This window comes from Panulirus ornatus, chromosome 52 (assembly GCF_036320965.1).
Source record: "Panulirus ornatus isolate Po-2019 chromosome 52, ASM3632096v1, whole genome shotgun sequence".
Lineage (NCBI taxonomy): Eukaryota > Metazoa > Arthropoda > Malacostraca > Decapoda > Palinuridae > Panulirus > Panulirus ornatus.
In genome coordinates, this window is record NC_092275.1 from 8616184 (window position 1) to 8627748 (window position 11565).

The window sequence follows — 11565 nt, forward strand, 5'->3', positions numbered from 1 at the left end:
CGCTTCCTACTTCAATTCACGAGGAAAACTATTGGCGCGTTTTTCTGAGGGTCGAACGCTAAGTTCACGTTCGACACAAGAATCCGAACTACATCTCGAAGCATTTCGACACGAATTACGCTTGTCAGTTGAGTGATTATGAAATAAGAATTCAAAGTCAGTAATAAGTCAAAGAAATAATCAGATGTACACTGATTGGCAGAAGATAATCGTAACATTGAATATTGCGAAATGAAGGGTTTTCCTTAAAAAGTTCAAACCTAGGCAGTTCAGCAGTTTACCAAAAATTTTTTTTTAATTTTTCCTTAATCCGGCCGATGAAATGATTGGGTATATATATTTGGTATTCTGGAAAGAAGATCATACGTAAGAAAGATTAATGCAATTTGGTTTAGGTATGTGGATGATTTTTTTTGATTTGGCCAACAAGTGAAAATTTAGAAATATTTTTCTCTTTCTTTAAGAATTCATTACCTTTTATCAAATTTACTGTGGAAATAGAAAAATGATTGTATGTTACCATTTTTAGATTGCATTACCTATAGGGTTCATAAGATGTTCAAATTCAGCACCTACTGAAGACGCACCAAAGTTTATGTTCATGATCACTTAGTTCAACGTGATAGCATTGACTATCCTCATTCCAGTCGATGTTGCATAGGCTATTACGTGCATGCAGTCCAGATATAATTGATAAAGAGTTTGGAAAGATATCCTAGATGTTTCACGTATGATTTTCTGAATTTGGCAAAAATCATTTTGTAGAGTTAACCACACACCTTCCCTTCATACTAAGAATCTTTTAGTTCTCCCATTCAGTGATAACATCTTCCTAGTCCTGAATTTACTTAAATCCGCTTCTGCGCATGTAATCTTCAGCAATGATAATGGTAAGAATATTGTAATCGAACACTCGCCAGAAATTATGCAGGTTGTGTTTCAGAAAACCCTTTAAAAGCTGCAATATGCTTTATATTTACCAGACTGTTAGACTTAAGCAACATCAATATAAGAACGGGACAAGGTTCTAATGTTTTCCTTTAATCACTATAGGAACTATAACCATTGTATTGATTGTAGTGATGGTAATTCAGTTGCAAACTATAATTCTTTAACCAAAAGGAATATCATTGAATCTTATTAAAGAATTGTAACAAAAATATGGTGAAGGCCTAAACAAACTGCATAGCTTTGTCTAGGCAAAATTTGTAAATTTCCTCATAGGTCGCTGACCGTAAAACCCTATAAACAATCCAACCAAACACAGAGAACCGTGCCATCAACTCCTCAAGTTGTTCCCACGATGAAAATTTTTTAGATGCATTTCGTAACTATTCACCAAAAATCGAAAACTTTGTAATCAGCAACACTGAGCCGTAGCAGCAGATATTGATACACACGATCTACAAGATAGCAGAGTCTTCTACTATTCTACGAATTAAGTTTGGTGGGTTCTTGAAATTCGAATCTTGGACGGAGTTCGACCAATACAGCAGAATCCAATCCTATTAATGAAAATGAATTCCTTTCTCGTATCTATGCCATATGAAAATAAAGAAGGATCGTTGTAGACACTGACAAGTGAAAAAAAGAAACATGAATGAGAGTTGATGATCGAGCCTAGTCAGAGCTGAAACATCCATCTCAGGTCACAATGAGACATTCTCGTTCATTGACAGCAGTTTCTTTTAAACATTGTCTTAAACAATCCAAGTAATTTTATCTTACCTTGTTAAATAATTTATATCATATTTGCGTAAAGAATATTTTCTTTCATAATCACGTTGGTAATGTCCTCGTTTGCTATTCGAGAGTAGTTTATATCTTCACCAAAGAAGGAAATAGAACTGATTAATACTTTTGGTAGATAAGAAAATAGATAGTTGAAAGCCAAATATTCTATTTCCGGAGACAGCTAAGAAATGGAATCGCGATTGATTGAACGCTTTTAAGTGGTCAGCCAGTTTTTGGTATCCGTGCTCATTAGGTTTATAGCTAAGTGAAACCACTTATAGCTATTGATTAAGCATACAAACATTTTTAAGTCTTGACAAATTGATTTTCTAGACAGTTTCTCTAATGCTATGAAAGAATCACGCTGAGGAATCCATCCTCAGCATTTCACGTGCTGCAGTGCACATAGAGGGACTTTAATTATATGTAGCCTCTAAGAGGAAAGTAGAAACAGCCTTTTGCTCAAAACTTCGAGGGAGAACGAGTGTCTTGGATACGAGAGGGAAGTGGCTTCTTCAGCAAGCCACCGAAATACTGACTAAGGAAGAAAGTATTTGCTATATAAAGTTAAAAATCAGTGAAAGACGCATTAGAAAGGGAAGACTTGAGTCATTTTGAGGAATCTATGAAATTTTTTATATCCAGCGTTTTGAATATTATGTTTCACCGTTCCCGTTGGGATGTATTACCTTCTTCGGTCAATTCTTTTCAAGAAAGAATTTCGTGGCTAGTCTTTAAAGGAAAATCTTATGACAATGTATGTCGGTTAGCAGTACTCTTATTCTTACCATGGTTCTTAACTTTCCAGGAAATTTAATAAGAATGGTAAAAAATATTTCGTTGATATATTTTTTTTAATGAAGGGTTTAACCGTTTTCCAAACATATGGATTTATGCAAGTTGATTTATTTTGAGCGATTAGTTTTAGTTACTAGTCGAGATAAACTCCGGAAGTATTCAATCCTTTGGTGTGATGTACAAGTATATGGGAGACTTAAGGAAAGGCATCCAAGAAAATTCAGGAATACATTTTTATTTCATATTTCTTTAAAAGTAAACAAAAAATGAATTTGCATAGGAGTGCTAGCAATAACCATCTTTTTGGTTTCGTCCGTAGAGGATTTCTGTACTTCATACTAATGGTAGTAGGTTAATGATGGGTTACAGTCGAGACAACATTGGTCAGGGTGAGGAGGGCGAGTACAAGGTACGTGTGGAGGTGGAAGGCAGTCACGAACAAAACATGTTACCATCCCATGTTCACAAGAGCAGAAGGTGCAGGGGTTTATGGGTTCCTGCCATGTTTCTCCCTCGTGTCGGCGAGTGCCTTGCTGCTCTGTACAACTGTAATGATAAAAGTAGTAGTTGATATAAGATATTCTTATGTAGGCAATTTTAGAAATTTTTCTACGTTTTTTAACGATAATAGCATTTTTGGTTGAAGGAAAAGACATAAGCAAGTCGAAAAAAAAATATAGAAAATGCCTCAAGAAATATTTTATGCAAAAATCACTAACGAAATTTATAGAATGAATAGATTAGTCCCAGTTTATTGGATAGAGTAATCTGTAGTGATGTTGTTTTATAGATTTCTGTCCAAGATTAGTTTTAGCAATTGTGGTAAAAGTATTAGAAAAATAATACTTAACGAGCGAATATGGTATGTATTTAGCAGAAGTGTTTATCAGTTAGTGTACATAATTGTAGTTGCGTATATATAACTTTTTTAGGGAAGTATATATAATTAACAGTAATTTCGTGAAGTGTTTATAATATCAGTATAATACACGAAGTAAATAAGGCATGTATATACGAGTGATAAGGCGTTCTAGAAAAAAAATACAGTTTGAGGTTTGTATGAAGTTCCATAATACTTTGGTTTACAAAGTAAAGCGAGGATAAACATTAAAGAAGTTCATGCATAATGATATAAGCTTCCAAAGTCTCTGCCTTGCATACGAATGCTTCTTGGAAAGGTAATCTCAAAAAGTTAGCATTTTATATTCAAGGTTTGCAATATGCTGATTGCACGTTTGAAAAGAGGAAACTATGATTGACAAGTTCGAAGTATGTAAATGTTTGGAGTGTTAGTAACGCAAGAAAGAAATTTATGTATTATTTATTGGTTATGTTGAAGTAAAGATATTTAGGGGAAAGTACAAGCAAAATGTATTATGAATTGCTCAAAAATAAAGGATTGGCGTCAAATTTTTGTGAATATATTTGGTTTTATATATGGTTAATGGATGGGTGAAAAAGTAATAGGTGTTGAGAACAAGACTTTTAAAGCAAGTCAGTATCGTAGGTTTGCCCATGATGTAGAAGTGGTTGATGGTCAATGCGTGATGGTTTTGGGTAAAAGAGAAAAAAAAGGAATATGGTGCTTACAGATATGCTTATAATTAATCTATCTTATGTAATGTTTAATAATATCTATATGCACGAGAAGTACTTTGAAAAATTAAACAACTTGTTCATCAAATAGTGTGAAGTAGGGAACGGAGTTTATTAACCATTACAATTCAGTTCAAGCATTATATGTAGATTGAAATTTACCCTGTCATGGAACAGTCTCACTGTGGACAGCAAGGTCCAGGAATTTCAATACAGTGCGGGTGTGGTCTGGGGTAACATCTTACGTGAAGCTGTCGACACATTATATTGTCACGCGTGCATGAACATTGTCGACATCCATCAGCAATCCACGTTTCACCTTCAAGTTCAGTTTGTCCAGTTTCATCAACGCACCGTTGGCTACCTATAGGAACCACGTAGACACCGATGAAACAAGGAATATGCATAGAACCCAAAGGATGATTAACACAAGTATCTAGAGTTAACCAAGCATTTCATGTTAAAAAGAAAATTGAGAAAGAAAATAATGACCACAGAAAATATCACCAAAAGAGAAAGTAAACACTGAAAACATCAATACCAGTAAAAAGCCCATAATGTTTCCTGGCTTCAAACTTTCCACACAATCTAAAACTAATTAACAAAAAGTGATCTAGTTACATGCGATCAACTCAAAGACTGGATGTGTACTGATCCGCTTCCTACTTCAGTTCACGAGGAAAACTATCGGCGCGTGTTTGAGGTTCGAACGCTAAGTTCACGTTCGACACAAGAATCCGAACTACATCTCGAAGCATTTTGAAACTAATTACGCTCGTCTGTTGAGTGATTATGAAATTAGAATTCAAAGACAGTAATAAATCAAAGAAATAATCAGATGTTCACTTATCGGTAGAAGATAATCGTAACCTTGAATATTGCGAAATGAAGGGTTTTCCTTAAAGAGTCCAAACCGAGACAGTTTAGTAGTTTACTAAAATTCTTTTTCTCAATTTTTCCTTAATCCGGCCGATTAGATGATTGGGTATATATATTTGGTATTCTAAAAAGATCATACGTGAGAAAGGTTAATGCAATTTGGTTTAGTTATGTGGATGAGGATCTTTTTGAAAGTAGCCAACAAGTGAAAAATTAGAAGTATTTCTTTTTAATAATTCATTACCTTTTATCAAATTTACTGTGGAAATAGAAAAGTGTTTGTTTGTTACCATTTTTAGATTGCATTACGCATAGAGTTGGAAAAATGTTCAAATTCAGCACCTACAGAAAACGCACCAAAGTTTATGTTCACTTAGTTCAACGTAATAGAATTGGACTATCCTCATTCCAGTCGAAGTTGCATAGGCTATTACGCAGTCCAGATGTTATTGATAGAGTTTAAAAAGGGATCCTAGATGTTTCATTTATAGTTATCTGAAGTTGGCAAAATCATTTGTAGAGTTAACCCCAAACTTTCCCTTCATATTAAGAATCTTTTACTTTTCCATTAGTGATAGTATCTTCCTAGTCCTCAACTTACTTAAATCCGCTTCTGTGAATGTAGTCTTCAGCAATAATGATACTAAGAATATTGTAATCGAACACTCTGCAGAAGTTATGCAGGTTGTGTTTGCAGAAAACCCTTTAAAAGCTGCAATATGCTTTATATTCACCAGACTGTTAAACTTGAGCAACATCAATATAGTATAAGAACGGGACAAGGTTCCAATGCTTTTCTTTGATCCTATAAAAATTATGACCATTGTATTGATAGTAGCAATGGTAATTCAGTTGCAAACTGCAATTCTTTAACCAAAAGTAACATCATTGAATCTAAGGAATTATAAAAATATGAGCGAGGGCCTATACAAACTGCATAGCTTTGTCATAGGCAAAATTTGTAAATTTCTCTTAGGTCGCTGACCGTAAGATCCAACAAACAATCCAACCACAGAGAACCATGCCACCATCTCTCCAGGTGGTTCTCACAATGATAATCTTTTCAAATTTTAAAAATTTTTCACCAAAAATCGAAAAGTTTGTAATCGGTAGCACCGAGCCGTAGATATCGATACACACGATCTACAGGATACTAGTCTTCTACTAGTCTATAAATGACGTTTTGATGGGTTTTAGAACTTCGAATCTTGGACGGACGGAGTTCGACCAATACAATGAAATCCAATTCTGTTAATGAAAATGAATTTTCGGATCGTATCTATGGTATATGAAAACAAAAAGCATTGCAGTCATTGAAAAGTGAAAAAAAAAAAAAGTGTGAATTTAAGAGTTAATGATCGAACCTAGTCAAATCTCAAAGAGATCCATCTAAGTTCCCAATGAAGACATTCTTGTTCATTGACAGCAGTTTCATTTAAACAAATAATGCAATTGACTATTTTACCTTAAGTCATTTACGAGTCATTTGCATGAATATTTTTTCATAGATTACGTTCGTAATGTCCTCGTTTGCTGCTCGAGAGTAGTTTATCGCTTCGCCAAAGAGAATAGAACTGAATACTTTGAGACTATTAGTTGAAAGCAAAATATTTTATTTCCGGAGACTGCCAAGAAATGGAATCGCGATTGATTGAATACGTTTAAATGGTAGGCCATTTTTTAAAATCGTGCTCATTAGGATTATACTTTATAGCCATTTATAGCTAATTACAAACATTACTTGTTTGTCTTGAAATGTTGATCAAGAAGTTAACTTTTTAAATGTTAAAGAATTACGTAAAGGAATCCATCCTTAGTTTTTCACGTGTTACAGTGCACATTCAGGGATTTCAATTGCATGTAGATTTTAAGATCCAAGTGGAAACAAATCCTTTGTTCAAAACTTCATGGGGGAAAGAGTGTTTTGTATACCAGAGGCATGTCAATTTATGAGCAAGCAACTGAAATATAAAGGAAACTATTCGTTGTAAACTTTTAGAAAGTCAGTACAAGACGCTCTAGAAAGGGAAGAGTTGAGCAGCTTTTCCATGGGCTTCAGCAAGACATGCATTGAGAAAATCACCGACATTTCTTATATTCAGCGTTTTGAATGTTATGTTTCACCGTCCCTGTTGGGATGTATTACCTTTGGCAAATTATTTAAGAAAGCATATTGTGGTTAGGTTTTAACGAAAAGAAAAATATTAAGACAATGTCGATTAGAAATCTTTCATTTGTATGCATGCTTTTTAAACTTTCACGAATATATACGAGAGACTTAAGGAAAAGTATTCAGAGAAATTTAAGACTACATTTTTATTTCATTTTTCCAATAGACGTTTTTAAAGCAAAGTACACTAAATTTGTAGAGAATGCCAATACCATTTTCTTTTTTCGTCCGTAGAGTATTTTTGTACTCCATATTAGTGGTAGTAGGTTAATGATGGGTTACAGTCGAGACAACATTGGCTAGGATGAGGAGGGCGAGTACAAGGTACGTGTGGAGGTGGAGGGCAGTCACGAACAAAACATGCCACCATCCCATGTTCACAAGAGCAGAACGTGCAGGGGTCAATGGGGTCCTGCCATGTTTCTCCCTCGTTGCGAGGAGTGCCTTGTTGATCTGTACAACTGTAACGATAAAGTTCATAATCTATAAAGTTATGACGTAGGGTAAATTTAGAAATTCAATTTTTAATCATTTTTTTGTTTGAAGGATATGATTTAAGGATGTCGAAAAAAAAAAAAAAAGTGGCAGAAGATATTATAAAAAGTCCAAGATTTGCAAGGGTGAAAGTTGCAGTATCATCTTTATGAAGTTTTTAATTAATGAAATCATTGAATGAATAGATTAGTCCTAGTGAATTGGATAGAGTAGCATCCAGTTATATGGGTAAATATATTTTTGTTCAAGATGAAGATTGTATCAATTGTGGTTAAAAGTATTAGAAAAATTGTGTTTAAGTGAATTATATAATTACTAGAAGGGTTTATCAATTTGTGTACATTAATTGAAGTTGTGTATATATAATTGATATATTAGTTTTCGGGAGGTATGGTTTATCGATACTATTGTGGAGTGTTTAGGCTACAAGAATCATGGAGTAAAGTGTAAATTTAGTCTTTAAGTAAAGATGTCAAAATCGAAGATAGTGGAAATAAGAATAATTAATGTAATATAATCAAGGTATTTATGTACAAGCGATTAGGCATTTAGGAAATTCAGTTTGAGGTCACAAGTTTTGTTAATTATAAAGTGTGGATAAATAAATATCGAACTATAAGAATTGATACATTTAAAGTTTTTGGTTTCCATTGGAATGATTTTTGAAATGAAATATTAATGTTATACGGTACGTGTTGTATATGAAGAGGGTTTGCAATTTATCAATTGCACGTTTGAAAAGATAGAATTATGATTAACAAAGTTGGAAGAATGAAAACGTTTGGAGTGTTATTGATGAAAGAAATTTGTACGTTACCGTTGTATGCGTTATATGTTGGTGATGCCGAGATGAAGTAAAGAAAAAATATTTAGGGTAATATTACAAGCAAGGAATAGCACGAATGGTATAAACATAAGGATTGTTGTTAGGTAAATATTTGAAAGTGGTTTTGTACATTGTTAGTGGGTTGGTGATAAAGTAATAGGTGTTGAGAATAAAAGATTGTTTGCAAGTCGATATCCTAAGTTTGATCCATTATGTGGAAGTGGTTAATGGTAGACAAGTCGTGGTTTTGTGTTAAAAAAAAAACATGGCGTTTTATAGATAATTTTTTTTTATGAAATGTGGTGGGTATAAATTCTCATTTCGAAATGAAATTAGGTTATGAATCATGTGGTTAACTAATCTTATTGAAATGTTTAGCAATTACATTTATGCATTAGAAGTAAATTTCAATATTTAGATAATTTGCAATAGTGTAAAAGTAGGTAACAACTTGTTGTTACAGAACCATTTCATAGCTTTTGTACAAGTTATGCATTATATACAAGATACCAAAACTTACCCTGTCATGGAACAGTCCCACTGTGGGCAACAAGGTCCAGGAATTTCAACACAATGGGGGTGTGGTCTGGGGTGACATCTTACATGAAGTTGTCGACACATTACATTGGCACGCGTGCATGAACATTGTCGACATCCGTGAGCAGTCCATATTTCACCTTCAGATCTAGTTTGTCCCGTTTCATCAACACACTGTTGGATACCTATAAGAATGACCAAGACACAAATATACATAGAACCCAAAAGACTGATTAACACGAAGTATATAGTCTTAGCCAAGCATTTCATGCTAAAAATTCAAGCCAACATCGAAAAAGAAAATACTCACCATAGAAAATATCACCAAAAGAGAGAGTAAATATTGAAAACATCAATACCAGTAATAAACCCATAATGTTTCCTTGCTTGAAACTTCCCACACACAACCAAAAACTAACAGAAAATGATCCGGTTATATGCGATCAACACAAAGACTGGCTGTGTACTGATCCGCTTCCTACTTCAATTCACGAGGAAAACTTATAGCGCGTTTTTCTGAGGCTCGAACGCTAAGTTCACGTTCGACGCAAGAATCCGAACTACATCTCGAAGCATTTCGAAACGAATTACGCTTGTCAGTTGAGTGATTATGAAATATGAATTCAAAGTCAGTAATAAGTCAAAAAAAAAAAAAAATCAGATGTACACTGATTGGTAGAAGACAACAGTAACATTGAATATTGCGAAATGAAGGGTTTTCCTTAAAGAGTCCAAACCGAAGCAGTTCAGCAGTTTACCAAAATTCGTTTTCTCTTAATTTTTCCTTAATCCGGCCGATGAAATGATTGGATACATATATTTGGTATTCTTAGAAGATCTTACGTAAAAAGGTTAATGCAATTTGGTTTAGGTATGTGGATGAGGATCTTTTAGAATTTGGCAACAAATGAAAATTTAGAAACATTTCTTTCTTTAACATTTCATTACCTTTCATCAAATTTACCGTGGAAATAGAAAAATGATTGTTTGGTACCATTTTTAGATTACATTGCCCATAGAGTTGGAAAGATGTTCAAATTCAGCACCTACAGAAAACGCACCAAAGTTTATGTTCATGATCATTTAGTTCAACGTATTAGAACTGGACTATCCTCATTCCAGTCGAAGTTGCATAGGCTATTATGAATATGAAGTCCAGATGTTATTGACTGAGAGTTTGAAAAGAGATCCTAGATATTTCATTTATGATTTTCTGAAGTTGGCAAAGAAATCATTTTGTAGAGTTAACCCCAAACCTCCCCTTCATATTAAGAATGTTTTAGTTTTCCATTTAGTGATATCTTCCTAGTCCTCAACTTACTTAAATCCGCTTCTGTGAATGTAGTCTTCAGCAATAATAATACTAAGAATATTGTAATCGAACACTCTGCAGAAATTATGCAGGTTGTGTTTGCAGACAGCCCCTTAAAAGCTGCAATATGCTTTATATTCACCAGACTGTTAGACTTAAGCAACATCAATATAGTATAAGAACGGGACAAGATTCTAATGCTTTCCTTTAATACTATAAAAATTATGACCATTGTATTGATTATAGGGATGGTAATTCAGTTGCATACTGCAATTCTTTAACCAAGATTAATATCACTGAATCGTAAAGAATTGTAATAAAAATGTAAGTGAAGGCCTATACAAACTGCATAGCTTTGTCATAGGCAAAATTTGCAAATTTCTCGTAGGTCGCTGACCGTAAAACCCAACAAACAATCCAACCAAACACAGAGAACCATGCCACCATCTCTCCAGGTGGTTCTCACAATGATATTCTTTCAAAATGTATTTTAAAACTATTTTTTTTCACCGAAAATCCAAAACTTTGTAATCGGTAACACCGAGCCTTAGATATTGATACACACGATCTACAGGATACTATTCTTCTACTAGTCTACATATGACGTTTTGATGGGTTTTAGAACTTCGAATCTTGGACGGACGGAGTTCGACCAATACAATAAAATCCAATTATGTTAATGAAAATGAATTTTCGGATCGTATCTATGGTATATGAAAATAAAAAGGTTCATTGCAGTCATTGACAAGTGAAAAAAAAAGTGTGAATTAGAGTTAATGATTGAACCTAGTCAAATTTGAAAGAGATCCATCTCAGGTTCCAATGAAGACTACGTTCTCGTTCACTGACAGCAGTTTCATTTAAAGACAAATAATGCAATTGACTATATTTTACCTTAAGTCATTTACGAGTCATATTTGCATGAATATTTTTTCATAAATTACGTTCGTAATGTCCTCGTTTGCTGCTCGAGAGTAGTTTCTCGCTTCACCAAAGAAGAGAATAGAACGGAATACTTTGTGACTATATCAGTAGTTGAAAGCAAAATATTTTATTTCCGGAGACTGCCAAGAAATGGAATCGCGATTGATTGAATACGTTTAAGTGGTAAGCCAATTTTTAACATCATGCTCATTAGGTTTATAGTTTATTGATAACCATTTACTAGCTAATTACAAGGATAATCATTACTTCTTTGTAAGTCTTGAAAACTTGATA

At 33.8% G+C, this 11565-nt stretch overlaps 1 protein-coding gene across 1 annotated transcript; it reads right to left on the reverse strand.

Annotated features, from left to right (window-relative positions):
• Positions 1-7308: 7308 nt before the first annotated feature.
• Positions 7309-9505, reverse strand: LOC139765034 (von Willebrand factor C and EGF domain-containing protein-like). Its single transcript, XM_071692114.1, has 3 exons — positions 9346-9505; positions 9019-9220; positions 7309-7638 (listed from the first exon to the last, which is right to left on the reverse strand). Exons 1-3 carry the CDS (start codon positions 9407-9409, stop codon positions 7431-7433), a joined length of 474 nt encoding a protein of 157 aa, XP_071548215.1. The 5' UTR covers positions 9410-9505; the 3' UTR covers positions 7309-7430.
• Between the last annotated feature and the right edge of the window lie 2060 nt (positions 9506-11565).

Coding starts and splice junctions, on each gene's coding strand:
- LOC139765034 (XM_071692114.1), bottom strand. CDS start 9,409: ATGGGTTTATTACTGGTATTGATGTTTTCAATATTTACTCTCTCTTTT. Junction 9,221..9,345: donor TTTTGGTGATATTTTCTATG/GTGAGTATTTTC, acceptor TCATTCTTATAG/GTATCCAACAGTGTGTTGAT. Junction 7,639..9,018: donor TGGGACTGTTCCATGACAGG/GTAAGTTTTGGT, acceptor TTATCGTTACAG/TTGTACAGATCAACAAGGCA.